This window comes from Hippocampus zosterae, chromosome 16, assembly GCF_025434085.1.
Source record: "Hippocampus zosterae strain Florida chromosome 16, ASM2543408v3, whole genome shotgun sequence".
Classification (NCBI taxonomy): Eukaryota; Metazoa; Chordata; class Actinopteri; order Syngnathiformes; family Syngnathidae; genus Hippocampus; species Hippocampus zosterae.
The window spans coordinates 3,699,734-3,720,583 of NC_067466.1; the positions used below are offsets into that span (position 1 = coordinate 3,699,734).

At 42.9% G+C, this 20,850-nt stretch overlaps 2 protein-coding genes across 3 annotated transcripts in view; one reads left to right on the forward strand and one right to left on the reverse strand.

Moving 5' to 3' along the window:
* Window positions 1-16,383, forward strand: part of jhy (junctional cadherin complex regulator) — a 65,560-nt gene extending 49,177 nt beyond the window's left edge. The window contains exons 8-9 of one of the 2 annotated variants that reach the window (XM_052046249.1): window positions 12,951-13,079; window positions 13,374-16,383. In XM_052046249.1, coding sequence (XP_051902209.1) covers window positions 12,951-13,079; window positions 13,374-13,580 — 336 coding nt within the window. In that variant the 3' untranslated portion in view covers window positions 13,581-16,383. The remainder of the gene's footprint in view (window positions 1-12,950; window positions 13,080-13,373) is intronic. The other variant, XM_052046250.1, reaches the window with a different exon arrangement.
* Window positions 16,384-16,604: 221 nt separating this feature from the next.
* bsx (brain-specific homeobox) lies at window positions 16,605-19,762 on the reverse strand. Its single transcript, XM_052046311.1, has 3 exons — window positions 19,200-19,762; window positions 18,272-18,462; window positions 16,605-17,645 (listed from the first exon to the last, which is right to left on the reverse strand). Exons 1-3 carry the CDS (start codon window positions 19,441-19,443, stop codon window positions 17,403-17,405), a joined length of 678 nt encoding a protein of 225 aa, XP_051902271.1. The 5' UTR covers window positions 19,444-19,762; the 3' UTR covers window positions 16,605-17,402.
* Window positions 19,763-20,850: the final 1,088 nt, after the last annotated feature.

The following is a 20,850-nucleotide window of genomic DNA, read 5'->3' on the forward strand; positions in this document are numbered from 1 at the left end:
TCCTGGCATTTGCTGACCCCACCAAGCCATATGTCCTCCACGTTGACGCTAGCTTGGACGGACTAGGGGCAGTCCTTAACCAAGAGTATTATAATGGTTTGCGCCCTGTAGCTTTCTCCAGTCGTAAGTTGAGCCAGTCCGAGGAGAACTACCCTGCTCACCAACTTGAATTTCTGGCTTTATAGTGGGCGATAGTCGACAAGTTTCACGATTACCTCTATGGGGTTCAGTTCACTGTGAGAACTGACAATAATCCCCTCACATCCTATCCACCGCCAAATTGAACGCTACTGGCCACAGATGGTTAGCAGCTCTTACCCCTATGACTTTGACATCTATATATATATATTGCGCGTCGTCCCGCACGTGGTCTGTCCTTCCGTCTGTCCCTTTTCAAAACGTACCTACTTCACCGCGCCGCTGCGCGCCGCCACTGCGCGCCACTCAGGCAGTGGCTCACTACGATCGCACGGGCATCTTAGCGAAAAAATGTTGTCTACCCACAAGCATTGCAATAAAATTGTTGGTTATTTAGTAGAGCTAAACATCTCTTTATTTTCGCGATAAGCAATGAAGATGAACAAAAAGTTGAACCAAGCAACAACACTTTTGTGGGCCGAAGGCCCACCTTACCAGCCTTCCGCAGGAACTAGCTGATGAGCCGCCCGGAGGGCGGCGAACCAGCTAGTTCAGTATAAGCCGGGCAGAGAGAACGTGGACGCCGATTGGTTGTCCAGAAATGCTGTTGAAGATGAAGGATGGAAAACCATCTCGCTCTCTGGTGTCAAAGCTCTGTGTCATCCTGTTTGTGCCTCTCAGCCTCCAGAGTCTTCAAGCCGATTTATTGATCAACTCGGATCCTCTCCAAGTGTAGTTCCTGATGTGTTTGCATGTTTTACTCACCTGCAGTCAACAGCTCTTGAAAGACTAAACAAGAATGACTTAAGCAAAGCTCAAGACCTCGACCCTGTGATTTCCACTGCAAAGAAAGCCGTAACAGTTGCTTCCTGGACCCAGCTATCTAACAGTAATCCAGGTCTAGCACACCTTCAAGACTCCTTCAAGAGAAAGCCCAAAGCTCTTTATCAGAGATGATCTATTGCACAGAAAAACACAGAGGCCAGGCGGCCACACAGATCCCAAGTCAGTTTAAGTCCCAAGTACTCAAGGCTTTACACGATGAGGCTGGACATCTCTGGGTCGAACGCACTGTTGAACTGATAAAAGATAGATTTTATTGGCCCAAGATGATTCATGACGTCACAGAGCACATCAAAAGTTGTGGCCGATGTATAGCCCGCAAAACCTAGCCACACCGTGCTGCACCGCTTAACCAAATCACAAGTACTGGCCACCTTGACCTAGTCTGTATAGATTTTCTTTCAATCGAACCCGACTCCAAAGGGGTGATCAATGTCCTTGTAGTCACTGACCATTTCACCTGCTACGCCCAGGCCTATGCCACCAAAGACCAAAGAGCCCCGACAGTAGCCAGGGTCCTTGTTGAAATGTTCTTTGTGCACTACGGCCTACCAGCTCGAATACACTCGGACCAGGGGAGGACTTTCGAAAGCCATCTAATCAAGGAGGTTTTGCAAGTGTTGGGCATTAAGAAATAACTAACGACTCCCTCTCACCCCCAAGGTGACCCACAGCCAGAGTGTTTCAATCGCACGTTGTTGTCCATGGTGGGCACTCTCAACCCCTGTGAAAAGCCGAAATGGAGTCAACATATCAGTTTGCTTGTCCATGCCTACAACTGTACACATAACGATGCGACCGGTTACCTGATATATTACTTAATAATAATAATACATTTAATTTCTAAGCGCCTTTCAAAACACCCAAGGTCACTTTACTAACAGGAACAAAAACAACTAAACACAATGCGGGTTGAGCAGCGGCAACCAAACGCGGCAGCCAAACGCGCCAGCGTTCACTCAACCCGGAAGTCAGAAAGAAACCACAAAGGAGGGAAGGGGGAGAAAAAAAAATACGCTCAAACTCCTCATCTGAGGATAATTTGAGTCCAGGAAAAAAAAAACTCCAGCACGAAACAAGCGTATGACAGTTACAACAAGTCACAAGACATGAACAATAAAGGCGGTGATACAAGGTAGTGTATGCGCGTGTGATTGTCTGGTTGTGTGTGCGTGTCAGGCCGCAGGTGCTACGTCAAGGGCTTCTCATGGAGACAGTCCTGGCTTATCAGTCTATGGCCGAGCAGGAGGGGTCATGGTAGGGTACCATGCGTACTTTTTATCCAGGGGAAAGGTCGAGATCGCAGATGTTGTTTTGGTAAACAGGCTGCCAACGGACGTTGTATCGGTCTGTCGTGGTGAAGAAGGAGCTGAGCCAAAAGGCGAAGCTCTCAATTTACCGGTCGATCTACGTCCCAACCCTCACCTATGGTCACGAGCTATGGGTCGTGACCGAAAGAACGAGATCCCGGATACAAGCGGCTGAAATGAGTTTTCTCCGCAGGGTGTCCGGGCTCTCCCTTAGAGATAAGGTGAGAAGCTCAGTCATCCGGGAGAGGCTCAGAGTCGAGCCGCTTCTCCTCCACATCGAGAGGAGCCAGATGAGGTGGCTTGGGCATCTGATTCGGATGCCTCCTGAGCGCCTCCCCGGTGAGGTGTTCCGGTCATGTCCCACCGGGAGGAGACCCCGAGGAAGACCCAGGACACGCTGGACAGACTATGTCACCCAGCTTGCCTGGGAACGACTCGGGATCCCCCGGGGAGAGCTGGAAGAAGTAGCTAGGGAGAGGGAAGTCTGGGCTTCTCTGCTAAAGCTGTTGCCCCCGCGACCCGGCCCCGGATAAGCGGTAGATGATGGATGGATGGATGGAGGCTGCCAACAATTCCAGACAGCCTTGAGTCCGTGGCCTGTGTCTCTTTAATGGTGTTGATCAGCCAAATCTGTGATTTCAATTTCTGAGCACGGATTCCAACTTCTCCGAGTTGTTGTCCATCTTGCAATGACGCTCCAAAACCGCATCATTTTGCGGTTCAGCTCAGTCACCGCTTGAGTCTGAGTGTTGAACATCCACACTTTGCCATCCTTAGACCGGCAGCCTCTTCCATTTGAGCCGCTCCCGTTGGTTGAATTTTTCGATAGATCAGGAAACTGCTAACACCAAACAGCAGCATACCTGTTATCAGAAGGCCGATAATGTAGATTTCGTCCACTTCCTCAACGGACAGTGTTGACAGGCACACCATTCTCTACTTCCTCCAGGGACCTAGGGTGTACCCAGTAGCAAAAGTCAAGTAGGCAAGTAGGCTCCCCACTACCTGCTCTTGTCGTTGAGAAAATTTTGTCGATGGCATCAAGAGACCAGCCAACTAATTCCATGTTTGTTTTTATGATGAAAATATGGCAGGAGGCTAGGATAGTCAGACAAGGACAGCACGTAGACTGAGTGGCAAGCAGGGAAGGGGGAGCGGGGGTGGGTGGTTGGGGGTGGGGGGGTACAGGAGCAGAAAGCAAAAGCGTACGCCTTCGTCGAGAGTCAAGCAAGAAGGGGGCCGCAAGGCTCAGTTGCCTGTTGACCTCTGTTTTGGGACGTCTCCTGATGGTCAAGACAGCCAAACCTGCCTGCAGTACGTTGAAAACCTCAAAGCAGAGTTGCAGCAAGCATACAAGTTGGCACAAGAAGTGGCAGACAAAATGCATCAGCTAAACAAAAGACATTATGACACAAGCGTGAGAAACCAAGTGTTGGAGCCAGGGGATCGTGTTCTCATCAGAGAACAGGGGTGCCTGGAAAAAACAAGCTGGGTTGTCACACCCTTATGTAGTGATCGAAAAGCTGTCCAGTCTTCCGGTGTACAGAGTGAAGCCAGAAACGGGCCGAGTCATCGCCAAGACTCTCCACAGAGACCACTTGCTGCCTACTGGTCACCTAGTTCGGTTCCCAACAGGCCCTGACAAGAGAGACACACCGCAGAGGCCATCGACTAGGTCCTCTCAAAACAAAAACACAGGTGACTGAACTGGACAAGGAAGAAGAGATGTTAGACCGAGATGAAGAGTGGTATCAGTCCTCTGCCCAAAGGGAATCCATTTCCCAAACTCTAGACCTCCTCCCTGATAATTTCAGTCAAACCCCACCATATCAAGCCGAAGACCAGAGCCTACCTTTACATGCTTGTCCACTTGAGCCAGGACTTGCTCAAAGCCCTTCTGATGTTGTAAGGGACGCAGACCCAGAGGAGTTTCTGCAGCTGCCCAGAGATCCTGTGGTGGACACAGGTCTGGAAGAGGGTGAGCCCCCACTGCTTGTCAGTCATAGAGTGAGGCAGAGCACATCTATGAACGTCGGCCCCGCCAAGAGATCAAGCCTGTCGTCCGTTTAAATTATGACAAGCCTGGGCACTCTGCTGACAAGCCCATTGTGATGTTGCACCGTGGTTTGAGGATAACCATATGCCTAGATCCTGCCCCACAGTGCTTCCTCTACTTTCAGTGGGTCGTGCTACGAATGGGGTTACGGAATTAAGACATTTAACCATTTTAGGTGAAGATAGTCTTTTCGGGACTTTTACTGGGGTCCGATGAGGGCATCTGGACTTTTAGAGGGGGAAGGATGTAGCCCCGGATTTGTTTGTGTGCGCCTGTTAGGTAGTTCCGCCGGTCTGCCGCGGGAAATAGCACAGGAGGTGATAATTGGCCGTGACTGTTAAAGGAGTGGAGAAGTGGGCGTGATAGGGGAGAGGAAATGTATGTTAGCCACCGGCCGCTTGGTCAGGTACAGGTGTGTGCTCTCTCGTCGTTACGACTTCGTGTTGTTGACTGGTTTTCCACGCACCAAGTACGCAGTGACGACTGGTCACGTCAGACCCATTTAGAGAATAAAATAAACTCTTTCTTGATCATTCGATCTGACAATTGAGGATCGAGCTGAATACGTCGGATCGCAATTCCCTGTCATTGAGGACATAGTGGGAGGAAAGAACGCTGTACTCGGTGAGGACAGCATGGGACTATTTTTTTTCCTTCTCCCACTCTCGAGTCGAGTTGGCTCCACAAGTCCTGCTTCCCCACACAAGGTGGAAGCGGCCCCTGCAAACAGACGGCAACCCGTGGAGGGGGGTGAGGACACCACTCCACTCGGATTTCGCTGGAGGAAGCAATCTCCTCGCCACAGCCTGCTGGTGACGTCACTAAAACATTTCGGTTTGTTTTTCTATGGGGTTTACTTATAGGCGGGGTTTAATTTTTCGGTCGTAGTTGATGTTCTTTATTGTTAATTAGCCAGTCCCGCATTCTAGTGGGCTAGAGCAGGGGTTCCCAACCACCAGTCCGCGGACCGGTACCAGTCCGCAGGGCATTTGGTACCAGGCCGCACAGAAAGTACTTGCCTTAATACCATTTTATTTATTTTGGAATACGAAAGATGTTTTATTTTGAAAAATTTCCGGATTCTCCGTTACATCCATCTGTGTCACGCTTGACACACGTCAAGCCACGCTTCTCCGTCACATGACCGATTACGCTAAAAACAAAACGCTGGAGCTCGCAAAATGAGAAAAAAACTGCTGGAGATCGCAAATGACGGCGGCCTTAAAAGTATGTTCGAGACAACTGGATGAAAGTTATGGCTGAATACTCTGAGATCGCCACAAGAGCACTGTTGCTATTTCCGACATCCTACATGTGTGAGGCGGGGGTTTTCTGCAGCAAAGGCAACTAAACAAAATTACGAAGTAGACTCGATATAAACCACACACTTGAGGTGTCATTGTCTCCTATTACCCTGAGATGGGACCGTCTGGTTGCAGAAAATCAAGCTCGGGGCTGTGGTGAGTCGTCATTTTCATGCATTTTGAATTTGCGTCGTATCGTATTTTGAAGGCATGAAACATCACCATAGTTATCAGAGTATTGCAGCCAGATTATTGCAGCTCCTTGTGTTTATTATTATATTTCGAAAACACAGTTTTCATGCAGCTCGTACCATATTATTTTGTTGTATTATTTCCGCCACACCTTCAATGCCGTCCCTGAAAATATTGTCTAACATAAACCGGTCCGTGGGGCAAAAAAGGCTGGGGACCCCTGGGCTAGAGTGGAAGCAGGAGTACTAAAACGCTGTGCACCATTGAACAGGTGTTACATATGTAATCACATCACATAATCAACTCATGTTCGGCAGTATATTGCATATCCTCCTCTAGCAAAAGTCTTGTGAGTCAACAACACAGCTATAGTATTTTCGTGTTAGTTCAAACATGCGTGCTTGCGGGTTGCATCTGTGAATTGGTTGCTGAATAAATGGCTGGAAATTCTACAGAACATCTCCTTCGTAATGAACCCACGACCACTGCACTGTGAGGTCAACGTGCTAACCAGTCGACCACTGGGCCGCCCATGCAAACCCCTCATCAGAAAAAAAAGAATCTGAACGTCAAATTTGATTTTGCAAAGAAGTTCAGAGATAAGCCACAAAGGTTTTGGAACAAAGCTGCATGGACTGACGAGACTGTAATTAACTTCTAACAAAGTGATGGAAAAGCCAAAGTATGGAGAAAGAAAGGATCACTCATGATCCAAAACACTTAAGCTCTTCTGTGAAGCATAGTGGAGGTAATGTCATGGCTTGGGCTTGCATGGTGGCTTCTGCAATGGGCTCACTCGTCTTTATTGATGATGTTTTTTTGCTCTGTGGACTCTTTTTTTCTGCTAAAAGACATTCAAGGCTGTCTGAAACTGCAGAGGGCCTGTACCCAAAACAGTTATCTGGACTTTCTTCGGATGGAAAAAACATATGGACACAAGTCCTATCTCCCTATTTTCATCTCATTCTCCCGAGCCTGTGACTGATAAGCTGCAGGGGCAATGTCTTCGCTGTATTCATGTTGTCTCTTGAGAATTGTACAGTTTTTAAATGTACACTACGTATGCTGTGGTTTTGTTCTCTGGCTCAAACCATCCTCCCTTTGAGAGAATGGTTGGAGTCTATCGTTTGTTTCCCCCTCCTCTTCCCGACAGTTTTCCTTTCACATCTAAGATATTAGGGTGCTTAACAGCGACCCGCCAAGCTTCTCATTCCATCTCCCCATGTTGATTATTGCTGTGTTGTCTATGTTACTCTGAACAGGTTCCAACTGGGAAGTAAATTCCTTATGTTTTTTTTTCTTTTACATACATGGCCAATAAATCAGATTCTGGTGTATCTCCTGATGGATAAAGCAGCTGAATGAATTCAGAGGTCTACAAAACAATCTTACAATGACCCGAACCATACTGTCAACACAACAAAGTACCTCACCAGGGCAGAAAACTGGAAGGTCTTAGTGGAAGAGCCAAACTCAAAATGGTGACCGCTTGAAAAAAAAAAGGATGGTACAGTAAACGTCCTCTAGAACGAAACCTACATGGGCGAAAATACACCCTGATGTGAAAAAATCTTCATGCTTTAACACCATTCCCATTCTACTGCCCCCCATACGAGGAAAAAATACCCCTGTTGCATTATACGAAATAATTGTTTCTGCTCCAGCCTCTCCACGACATTCACAACAACAAAGTCTATTCCAACAGCGACCTCTACTGCTTCATTTGGAAATGGCAACAGCAACCACCACACTGGTTTACATAGTGAATGAGGTTTATTTCGGTCACAGCTGCGAGTTTCCTGAACGCAACATACTCATAGCTGCTCTACCAGGCTTACCGAGCATCATCCTGACCTCCGATTGGCCAAGAGGGACCTCACTGTCTATGTGTGTAGATACTGAAGCTAGATCCGTAGAATCTAGATCCTGCTCAGAGTAAATTGCTTATGGCTTATGGCTCGACGGCCATTCAAGTAAAGCATTTTCCTCAAATGCTTTACTTGTTATCATGCTAAAAACCTTACGCTAACTGGAGCGCTAATGAGAGAAAAGCGCTCCAGTTAGCGTAAGGTTTTTAGCCTTCTAGAGCTAACTATGGCCATCAAGGACTACGAAGCGTACCATGTCTGGCTTAAAAGTTCATTGCATGACATTAGCTGAGCAACGCTGTCTTGGGTTGCGCTCGAGGGTTGGTCGAGTTAGACAGTGAGATGGTGGAAAGAAAAGCCACGGATCCTAGAACTATTTGTTATTGTTAGATTCAGACGAGCATGGACGTTGCATTGCTAAAATGGCTACAAAACAGACCTTTGGAAGTCAATCAGCTAAGACAAGAAGAGCTCTGATGCTGGAAGAGAGGGTAAAAGTGATCAAAATGAAAGACGGAGGAAGCAAAATAAAAGACATTATCCAAGAAATTGATGTAAGTGAAAGTGAATGCTGATTGTAAATTTCACAATGTCTTTCCCTTTCTTCTTTCTACACTGACAATATGAAGTGTCAAATAAGTGGGTGCTCATACTTATGCACTATTGAAATAAAAATAGAGTACACATACGATTGTGTGAGCGTGTACACATATGTTTGTGTGTGTGTGTGTGTTTGTGTTTACATCTGAGATCAAATTTGCTACAGTGAAAAGCCCCCTGTTGTGAAAAATTTATTGGTGCAAACATGATTTCGTTGCAGAGGAGTTTCACTGTACTTAAGTGTGCAGACAAACATGTGGGCACGTGCGTGTGTTTTACTGTATCGGGAATACAAACAGTCAGAAGTGTTTCTTTTGACAAGCACAAACAAAATCAGGCTGAATCAAAACCTTTTATTCATTCCGAATTGTTTACACTGAATAGTAGACGGAGTGATGAGTGATGCAAAAAAAAAAATGTTTGTTTTCGGTAAGCTTTTAAAATACCTTTGCTCATAGTCTATTACTTTGAAATTATGTAACTTGTATGACAAATACAATAAGGGAAGGAATCTTTTTTCGGCGTGTTGCCTTCATACAAACCCCAATTCCAAAGAAGTTGCAGTGTTGTGTCATACATAAGCAAAAACGGAATCCAATGCTTTCTTCTGAACAACAAACTGGACTGGTCTACAAACACGGACACCCTGATTAGGAAAGGGCAGACTCTTCCTACTCAGGAAACTGAGGTCTTTTGGGGTTCAGGGGTCGCTCCTTAAGACTTTCTGTAACTCGGTGGTGGCCTCGGCCATCCATTATGCCATTGTCTGCTGGTCAGGCAGCATCTCAGCCCGGGACAGAAAGAGACTGGAGTGACTGGTCAGGAAGGCCAGTTCTGTCCTGGGCTACTCCCTTGACACTCTGGAGGAGGTGGGCAACAGAAGGATGCTTACTAAGCTAAAAGCTATGATTGCCAGTCCCTCCCACCCCTTTCAGCCCGCCCTGACAGCACTTAGTAGCTCCTTCAGCCAGAGACTGTTACACCCGCGCTGCAAGAAGGAGAGATATCGACGCTCGTTCCTACCGACTGCTGTCAGGCTGCTGAATAAAAATAACAATAATAATAATAATAATTAAATGATGTGAAAGACAATTGTAAATAGAACTGCGATTTATCCATTTTGTGTTTATATTGCACTTAATTGAACGGCGTTTGTTGTTTTTTTTCCTCTTCTTTCTACCTACATTCTTGCTGCTGGAGGCTGTAAATTTCCCCAGTGTGGGACTAATAAAGGATATCTTAAGATATCTTATAATCCTTTTCAATCAATTAAACTACAAAGACAGGTTATTTCATGTTCAAACTGATGAACGTTACCGTTTTTTCCTTCAAATAGTCTTTCATTTTGAATGAGATACTTGAAACACCTCCCAAAAAGATCAGCAGCAAGACTGGGAAAGTTGAGAAATGCTGAAAAAACATCCCAACAAAAAAAAAAAACCCTAGTTGTTTGGAACATTCCATTTGTGAACAAGTTAATTGGAAACAGATGAGTGTCATGATTCGGTATAAAAGGAGAATCCCCAAAAGGCTCGATTCAGTTGTTCACAAGCAAAGTTGGGGCAAGGTTCACTACTTAGTGGGAAGAAAACAAATGATCCAACAGTTTTAAATTATTTATTTACATAAAATTGCAGGCAATTTAGGGTTATTATGATTTGACTGACAAAGTGGAAAAGTGTGCTGTAGTCTGACGTGTCCATGTTTTTTTTTTTTAAATCAGGGCCATTGTGCCCACTCGGCCAAACAGGGAAAGGACAATCCAGATTGCTCTAAGTGCAAAGTTAAAAAGCCAGCATCTGTGATGGAATGGAGGGGGTGTTACTTAACAGTTCCGTGCTGGTCCCAATAATCCTGAAAGGTATACAGCAGGGGTAACCAAAGTCGGTCCTCAGGGGCCATCCTGCCTGTTTTCCAGCTCTCCCGGCTGCAACACACCTGATTCAGATGATGGCTCATCAGGCCGCTCTGAAGCAGCATTAGAACTGTCACGATTCAGACGAACCAAATAATGTTTTTGGATCCCAAAATAGTACACACCAAACAAAAACTCAAATTGTTTAATACAAAAACGCACCGACAAAGTAGAAACATAAAGCACTGGTCAAATAAGGACCAGGAAACGACAAAACGATAACCAAAAGCGCTTGTACAAAAGGCAAGGAAGAAAATTAACCTGAGACAAAGAAAATGGACTGACTGAAATTTAAAACACTAGAGCATCTTATTTTTCTAAATAAAAATTTGTGAAGACCAAGCCCACAGGCATCCTCCCTCATTCACATGATTTTCACATTATTGAAACACATTGAATGATACAATATGGAAACGATGTGAATGATATTGTATACACTTCATCATCAAATCAGTCGGTTCAGTCTGTCAAGTGGGTTGGCTGCAGGAATTTTGAAGGTCCAGCAGGTGGCAGTGGTCAGCGACACAGTATCAGCACAGTATCAACACAGTGTGTCAGTGTGTCGACACGCCTCATCAGGCCTCATGGACCCATCACTACACACGAACAAAGGAACCCGAGAACAACAGTAAACATGGCGAGAGTGAGAAATCAAGAAAAAAAGGTCACATGAGCAAGAGCAGCAGCAAGGCAAACAATCCTCTGACAACCAGCAGAAAGTTTGTTGGTCCTTAAATACAGGTTCCCTAATTACAGGATTGGCAGCAGGTGTGCAACCAGCAACAACGCTCAGCCTGCCACCTGCTGGTTAAGCCAAGAACAGGAACATGACAAGAACGACACTGATTATTGGAATCAGGTGTGTTGCACCCGAGAGAGCTGGAAAACAGGCAGGATGGCGGCCCCTGAGGACCGACTTTGGACTTTCCAGCTCTCCCAGACATCCCTGGTATACAGGATTTGGAGCAACATGTGCTGCCATCCAAGCAACATCTATTTCAGGGAACTTGCTCCGTTTTTCAGCAAGACAATGTCAAGCCACATTCTGTATGTGTTACACCAGTATAGCTCTGTAGTAAAAGACTTCGAGGAGACTGGCCAATCAACAGGCCAATCCTGTCACTCATTAAACAAGTGTAGTGCGTTATGAGGCATAATATAAGACAACCAAGACTCTGGACTGTTGAGCAACTGAAATTTTATGTCAATCAAATACAGGAAAGAATTCCAAAAAACAAACCTTCAACAATCTATCCTCAGTTCCGAAATAATTATTGACCGTTGTTAAAAGCAAAGGTGATATAACGAGTGGTAAACCCATGTACAAACACCTTTGAACATGTTGCAGGCATAAAATTCAAAATGAATGTATATACTGTATATTTGAAAAAAAACCTAACAATAATATTCATCAGTTTGAACAATAAATACATTTGTAGTTTATTTAATTGATTATGGGTTGAAAAGGATTTGCTAATTCTTGTAATCTTTTAGTTGTTAGGCAGAGTCAGGCAAAATGATCTGACACATTTGTAGGTTAAATAAAAGTCAAATGAAGAAACAAAATGTGTTTTTATTTTCAAAAAGTATATCTAATGTAATTCTGTTTTAAAAATTAAATGGAGTTCTGGCGGTGCGAAGTCGGTTGTTTGGTTTTCCTTTCTATGTAGATCCAGTCGCCCTGAAGTTGGTAACCCATAAGATCGTGTTTCGAGCTGGTACGGGATCGTGTCTACCAAGATTGAAGTGCAAACGGAACGCTCGCTGGGTTGCAGTTACAGATTCATTTGTTTTGATAAATGTTTCCACAATAAAAGCGCAATGCTCAGTCCCAAGTCATGGCAGCAACTGAAAAAGAAACTGAAAACAATGGCATTATAAAAAACAAAGCAAAATGGCATTATATGAAAAAATAAAATGGCATTACATGTACTTTTTGAAAATAACAACTATTTTTTGTTTCTTTACTTTATTTGCCTTTTATTTAATCTCCAAATGTGTTAGATCATTTTGCCTGACGAGATATAAGATATCCTTTATTCGTCCCACACTGGGGAAATTTACAGCCTCCAGCAGCAAGAATGTATGTAGAAAGAAGAAAGAGAAAAAAAACAACAAACATCTTTCAATTAAATACAATATGAACACAAAATGGATAAATCGCAGTACTATTTACAATTTCCTTCACATCATTTAATTATTATTATTATTATGATTGTTATTTTTTATTCATCAGCCTGACAGCAGTCGGTAGGAACGAGCGTCGGTATCTCTCCTTCTTGCAGCGCGGTTGTAACAGTCTCTGGCTGAAGGAGCTACCAAGTGCACAACACAACATCCCAACTTTGTTGGAATTCGGGTTTGTACAATGAATGTTTTTATATGCACTGGCTCATCAGTTCATTATTTATGGACTCACTTGCTAACCAAAGATAACATAACATTTACAAAGTAAATGACAGTACCTATTAGAATGCTCTTTGGCTTCAATATATCTTTTCTTAATCCCCTGTTGTAAAAAGTGAGCATGTTTGGCTAATTTACTCCAAATTGGGGCCTGCATATCTCCAGTGAATTTATAGACCCAGTGAATAGCCTGCTGGGTTTGGTTTTTTTGGGGGGTTGTGTGGAGAGGCTCCTCTTCATAATCTGCATGTGAATCTGTCTTTCTTTTTTTCTTTTTTCTTTTTTGTATATTTGTTCCCATTCTTTGACCATTGCCAGGCTGAGAAGATGGTCAAACAGAGGCTGTATTCAAATGCGGTCCGCGAGAGGAACAAAAACATGACTAAGATTCCCTTTCTGTTGGCCAAGGACCCAGTAGGCAAAGACAGGAAAGTTCCCAGGATTAAGGTGTGTCAGGATTTTTGTGTACTTGTTTGTCTAACCTGTCCCTCTTTGCTATTGTGACTATATAAAGAGAAACACAATTTTTGATGAAAAAAATGAAGAAAGCCCATTAGCTTAGATAACAAAATAGTAGTGCTAACAAGATTTAGGCACTACTGTAGGCTAGTAGCGTTACTAATATTAGTATGTACTGTATATATATAGAGAGAGACTACCGGTGTATATTTTCTATGATTTTCATTTTACAATTTGTATCTCCATTTGTATACTCTTTGTCTCTGTCTCGGTCTGTCTCAGGCTTTGGAGTATGCTAAGACCATAGTCAAGCCTCTCAGTCAGCCTCCTCAATCAAAATCAAGTAAAACACAACAGTTGGGAGATTCTATTGGACGCACTCCTTGTAAAGAGAGCTGGAACATTTCCCAAGAGGCCACCGTTGATCTTCTTATGAAACGTCATAAAGAAGAAAAAGAGGCCCTCTCCAGAAAGGTGCATGTTATTTGAGGAAATCGAAGAGTCTTGTTGTTGAAGATTGGCTTCATTGGTGATCTCTTTAAGATATTATTTGTGATGAGTCGCTAATTTCTTCTTTTTTTCATTCATAAAATGTTTGTTTTTGTTGAGTTTCTTGCGGCAGCACTGTGATCGACATGTTAGCACGTCCGCCTCAGTGCAGAGGTGCAGGGTTCGATTCTGGTTCTGATCTTCCTGTGTGGAGTTTACATGTTCTCCCCCTGCCTGCATGGGTTTTCTCCGGGTAACTCAGATTTCCTTCCACATTCCAAAAACATGGATGGTAGGTTGTGTTAAACACTCTAAATCAGGGGTCCCCAACCCCCGGGCTGTAGACCGGTACAGGTCCGGTCATTTGGTACTGGGCCGCAAAGAAAGAATAAACAACTTAAATTATTTCCATTTTATTCATTTCGGAATCTGAAAGATGTTCTATTTTGAAGAATTACCAGATTCTCTGTTACATCCGTCAACAGTATGTTACTCTTGACGCGGTTCAAGGCGCATTTCTCGGTCATGTCATAGGTTACCGCTTTTGCTAGCTCCTGGTTACCCAGGAGCTAGCAAAAATGAGTGAAAACAAATGTCTTTGGGAAGGGGAAAAGGCCCAGCCAGGAGACAGAAGAGGAACCTCTGACTTTCAAAAAAAAACAATGCTACATTTAATAAAACAGTGTCCTACTTAAAATACAGATGTATCTCAATGGGAGATTCCCACACACCAAGCCCATTCTGCATAATATGCGGTGATGGTGAGTCGTATTTTTCATGCACGATGTATTTGTGGTGTATCTTATTTTGAAGGCACGTTTAAACCTTACCATAGCGACCAGAGAGCCTTGTGGCCAGATAGGAAGTTCCTTGTGTCATGATTCGTGTTGAGGCTAAGTAGGGTTGAGTTGTTTACTATTGCGTCTTGCACTTCAGGGCCACTTTACAAATGGTTGCAACAGATCCCGGGAACAACATCGGACATCTCAGTCCAGAAATGTGCAGTGCTGGGAACAGCAAGGATACTGCGCAGAACCCTCAAGGTTCCTGGCCTCTGGTAGAGGACCCGAGCTGAATGAGGGACGGACACCACCCAAGGGGTGAGACGAGGATTTTAGCACGTCGGCTTCACAGTGCAGAGGTACCGGGTTCGATTCCAGCTCCGGCCTCCCTGTGTGGAGTTGAAAGAACTCTGTAGATAGGAATATTTACTGTAAACCAGTGTGGTGGTTGGTGTTGCCTTTTCCAAAGGAAGCAGTAGAGGTCGCTGTTGGATTAGACTACGTTGTAGTGAATCTGTTGGTGAGGCTAGAGCAGAGAAAATGATTTTTGGAAAATGTTTGGAATGTACCAAGAAAACCACAACACAGGCACCGGGAGAACATGCAAACTCTACACAGGAACGCCAGAGCCCAGAATCTAACCGATTGTTCAGCAGATGTGCTCACCAGTCGACGATCTACTTGATTTATATTCTTCTTCTTTTCTCGTGAAAACAGGCGACATCTAAACCAAGGCCCTGTCCAGTGGTTAAATATATATTTTAAAAGCCAACATGTATCTATAACAAGCTTCTATAGTTTGCAAATAGACCCAGGCCACTCCTGTTTTATGGTGTCTTCCACTTTGAGGTTCACCTAATCGGGTGCCATTCCTACTCCATAAAGGAGTGTCCCAAAGAACTGCCCTCCCTTCATGGGAAACACTTGAACACAGCTCATTTTACTAATTGTGCTCTCACATTATTTTCAAAGCGCTATTTACCTCTAAAACATTTTAATTAGATTACTGTCTCTATTTAACCCATCATGGACTCTTTGAAGCTTGGTGTTTTTAGTATTAAATCCTCAGAAGCCTGATAGCAAACAAATGACACAGCCCCTTTTAATTTAATGAGAAATGTTGCCTATCCAGACTCAGTCGCTGCATCTTTTTCAGTTCCACCTCCTCGCCCGCCCACCCCCCCCACCACACCCCCTGAAAGCCAGTTAATTGAAGGAGTCTTTCACTGCTATACATGAAGGGCTTCAAATTAGCATCCCTTTCTGCCCATTGGGAAGATGATGCAGACTGGGATGCTTTGATGTAAGAGAAAGACGCTTTAGTAGGCGGCAGGCTTGGAGAAAATGAGCTGATGGCTCTGCTATTAGGCCCAAATGCAGATGCAGCCATGTGTTGCAAAACACTTAATCTTTTAATTGATCACCTTCTGCACGGCCTATTCTTGTATATCCCCCTGCTGTCTGATAATCTGAAACACATTAGGGCATGGCATGGGTTGTTTTTCAAAAGGCAGGACTACAAATTCAATCCAAAGGACACAAAAGGCAGGACTACAAATCCAATACAAAAGACACAAATGTGTTATTTACAAATATCAATTGAGTGAAGCTGCATCTCATTAGGGTTCCTGAAATTATTCAATTATGTCATAAAATTGATTGATCATTACATGTTACTCCTGCACGTAATTTCTACGTTATTATTTCAGATGAAATATTGGATAACAACCGCAGTTTTTTTCTGTCAATATATCAATGTGAAGTAAAAAACTGAATGAGATGCTGCACTACGAAAAAGTCTGAGTATATTGTGAATGTGTGTATTGATTCATAAAATACACCTGGCATACTATTAACAAGGTCTCTTGTTTTATAACTTCGAGATTGGAAGTACGTAGAGGTGTAAGGGATGAACCGTTTTACTTTGGTAGACGTGGTAAATACTTTATTGATGCCTTAGGAAATTAGTTCTTGTTACATTTTCAACTACGTGTCTGTTTTCAATTACATTTTGTTTTGATATAATTCGAGTCTATCGATAATCGTCTTTTATTTTTAACTGAGAGACGAACCTGGACAAAAAACAAACACAAACAAACAAACAAACTAACTAACATTTTTTTATATAAAAGACGAAAACCCCAAATCAAATGAAGAGTAGTCATAATTTTATTTGACCGGTCAGAAATTCGAACACTCCGATCAAACACTCGCGACAGATTCCCAGTTCCTCCGGAGCTCACCTGTGAAAATAGACAGGCCGCGTGCGTCCTTAACATTGGCCGTTTTCCTTTTCCGATGCGTAATTTGAATGTATTTGCCACTTGCTTTAAAGCACAACACACAACAGACTGAACAGAGCAGGTCGCGCATACTTGAAAACGGGGCTCAAGATGTTTGTTTACGTGATTGGAATAACATCTGTAACTTGGGCCCTGAAAAGACTTATTTGCAGTTGGAACTGGTCGACCTTAGAGATGACAGTATTAGATGACACACGGAGTAAAATAATTGTGCCCGATATGGTAAATAACAGCTGGTTTATACGAATGATTTAAATAAGTGGCCGAGAAAAGAACGACTTCCTCTTCAAAGTAAACAAATAGGCTCCAATTAACGGAACACAAAATGGATTTCTGATTCAACATGCATAATGAATTTGCAAGGAAACCAAAGCACAGTCATTTAAATGCCAGTAAAGAGCACAAATTTAGCAATGACAAAAAAAAAATGCATACAAATCTGAATCAAATAAACTTACGAAAAAGAGCTATTCGCCGGTGTGTAATTAAGCCGCCAGTATGAACAAAATACGTCATAAATGTCAACAATTTGTAGTTGAATTAGACACTGGTGTTAGATCCCATCATATATATTCCAATTTATTTGCAGAGATGATTTTTTTTGCAGGTGGATGAATGAACATCACAGTAGGTCTATCATTGTTCAACGGTAAACATTTGTAATGACAAATTATTATTATTATTTACAAAGGTAAAGGTATACAATAATGCTGCGTATTAAACAGCCATGCAGCCTACTATAAGAGATGATCCGGAGAGCAAATATCATCCTCGATATCCACATCGTCATCGCTTTCTTCCAGCAAATACGTGTCCCGCTCCAGTGGGCATTTCAGTTCCTTGCCGCTCTTCTCGGTCAATTCGCTCTCGCTCGAATTCCCTGCCGTTCTCTCCACTTGCCCGGGTGTCTTGTGCTCATCCTGGGCTTTCCTCAGCTGCTTCTTGTGCTTCATACGTCGGTTCTGAAACCACGTTTTCACCTGAGGAGTGCAAGGTGTGTATGTTTCAGACGGCAACCTGAAGAAATTATAGAATCAACTGAAAAGTAAGGTATGTATTTTTTTAGACCCTCGTGAGGATAATGAATGAATGGATGGATAGAACATGGATTCAATGCCTCTCTGAACGAATAAATGAAATATAACCTGGATTCTGAGACTTTATAATGAGTAAAAGACTTGAAAACGTCACACAAAGCCTCATGCAGCGTTTGATGTTTGGCGGATATCAATCATTGCGGGGACCGTTGCTGTATGTATAGTTTTGGCCTATTTTAATTTCAAACTTGTTTCATTTAAGTCATGAACATTAATCGAAAATAAACAACAGCCCTAATGATGCTTCGAGCTGATCGCAGTGCAGCCATATTGGTCGTTTTGAATTATTATCGGAACTATTGGTTAATTCAAGAATTAAATACATTATCAATTAATTCTGTTATTATGTTCTTTTGATGCCGATGCGACGCAACACATTTCCGTTGAATTTGTTCACATTTTAGGTTTGCTGCAAACAAACGCTACAATCACAAAAAACGCTGTATAGCGCGAGTGCGCCTTTTTTTATTAGATTTTTTTTAATACGCATGAGTAAGAGCTATTCGTACCTGTGTTTCTGAAAGGCTAAGCGCAGTGGCAAGCTCCACTCTCTCCGGTGTGGACAAGTACCGCTGGATTTCAAACCTCTTCTCCAGGCCAGAGAGTTGCGAGTCGGAGAAAACCGTCCTGGCCTTCCTGCGTCTGCAGTGCTTCCCTGGTAAATCTGCGTGGTGTTGAAACAAGGCGGGCATCTGCATGCCTGCACGAGGGAGATGAAACTGAGTAGCCGTTTGAACACCGCAACGTTACAATTACATTTGCCGTTCTTCTCTATCTTAATAGAAAATGGTAACGAGAGAGTGCGAAGGAAAAGAATTCGAAGTCTTCATTGAAAAATACATCGGGGACGGTCAAAATAGAACAATCAGAAGCTACCATTAATAATAAACAAATTGCCTTTAAAATTTACGTTCACAGAAACGAGCAAGGGGCTGTTTTGCTAACTTAATTTAATTTTATTTTTTAATGCGACTGACAATTTGTCAGTCATTACACTTCGTGTATGAGTGTCAATCAAAAGTGACCATGATTCATCATCAAAGACACAATTTGGGAATTGAGTTGTTTAATTGCGTCGCATTAGACTGTGGTGTGTCGAATGTGGCCTATAATTTGCCTTCAATGACGACTCCTGTTGTAGTACGGAAGAAGGAACTGCATATTTGCTTTTGTGAATTAAGACAAAATATTTTGCGCTGGGGGAAATAATCTTTTTAACCTACATTTTTATGTGATGGGATTTCAAACCATCTCAAACGTAAAATATACCATATTAAGATATACCAATCAAATTATATTCCCCTTGTCATCTTAATTCGACGAAACTTTAATTTAAATTGAGAAAATGGGTATATCCAGCTTTATAAAAATATGGATCCATTAAAAACCTTGTGCTATATAGGCCACGATTTCTTTTATTCGACGGTCTCTACTTACCAGATGTAAAGAAGTACTGGTGATGTTCTGGTTTGTGGAGCGGATGGTGTGGATGAGGGGCCAAAACTGGCGTCGGCATCAATGGGTATCCATACTCCAGAATTGGCATCCGAGAGGCCACGGGGCTACAGAAAGGCGATTGAATAACTTCTCTCAACGGCTTAGGTTTGTGCAATAAAATGTCTTCAATAAAAAACGACGTCGACCTCTGTGTGGGACCCGCTGATGGGTAATTCATGCTCATGATGAAAGTTATTTCAAGTATGCTGTTTCTTAAACATACATCGGCGCCTGCCTCTTCCCACTCGTCCCTCGGTTTTAAATGCAGCCCCCTAGGTGTTGTCGACCACTGTGTCCTATATATCACAGGAAGGACAGATTGTCATCAAATTCTAATTCAGACGGGAGTGTGAAAATTGATGTACCCATCAGCCAATTAGAGTACAGATGGGCGGGAGAGAAGTGACGGACGCGGTCTGAGCTCCGATTGGACGAAATTGTGCACTTGGTGAAACGGCGATCAGCCAGAAAAGCCGAGTGTGTTGAACACATCGTCATTCGGGTGGAAAAGCAGTGCTTATTTGGTTGCCAGGCGACGATGCTGTTTTTATGCCCAGCCCAACTTTGGTGTTTTTAATTTATCTGAATCCACAGTGGTTTCTTAAACAATGTCAACAAATATTTTTACACGAATTAATTGTAATTAAATAAAGTGGTTGATTGTTTTTTTTTTTTGGGGGGGGGGAGACAATGTTGGAATTTGGCAGAATGAAAATATCAAGGGAGCAAGATTCTTCATATTTCATTCTTCCTTCCCTTAGAGCATCTGACTTATTTTTGGATCAAATTTTTGTTAGATTTTAATTTTTTTTCTACATCAGTGATTTTTTAGGGAGTCATCTTTGTTGCTGGACTTTAAGTTGCACTTGGAAAATCCACCGTACTGATTTTGTTTGAAAAAAGAAGCCCGCACGTTCTGCAGTCTTTCATCGTTTTACTTTTGGTATGATCGGATGTCACGGGAATAGGTTCCAACAAGTCAGTCTTGCAATTCGATCCAAATGGACTTTAATTGTCGGTATTAAAATCTATGACACTACATGTGCCGTGCCCATTTACGACCCAAAGGTGTTTGTTATAATTTGTTGATATGGTGTTGTCGTCACATTTCTAATCAGGGCAGTTAATGCCAAAGTGCCTTAATGTAGGCAGAATCATCCTGCAACGCAATGTTGGGCAATTAGAAAGATATTAGAGCGGAAACTGTAATCCCCGAATGTGCAGGGCAGGATTTCCATTTGATCAGATGGACAGAGAACAAATTAATTACCGGTAGATGGAATCAGTAAGCTTGATGTGCAGTGCGTTCACAAATTGATGCCTGCAGCTCTAAAATATTTTGCCGTGATGATGACAATGTTTTATAACTATGTATTGAGACGAGATGACGGGAGTATGATATAACCTGCCTTAACAGAATATGCATAAGGTATATAATAATAATAATAATAATAATAATAGTAATAATAATAATAATAATAATAATAATACATAACTGTACATTCACCCATTCTGAGACTGATTGAAATCGAAATTAACTTCATTAAAGTGAAAAAGAAAATAACTATTTTGATAGAGCGATGTAAGAAGA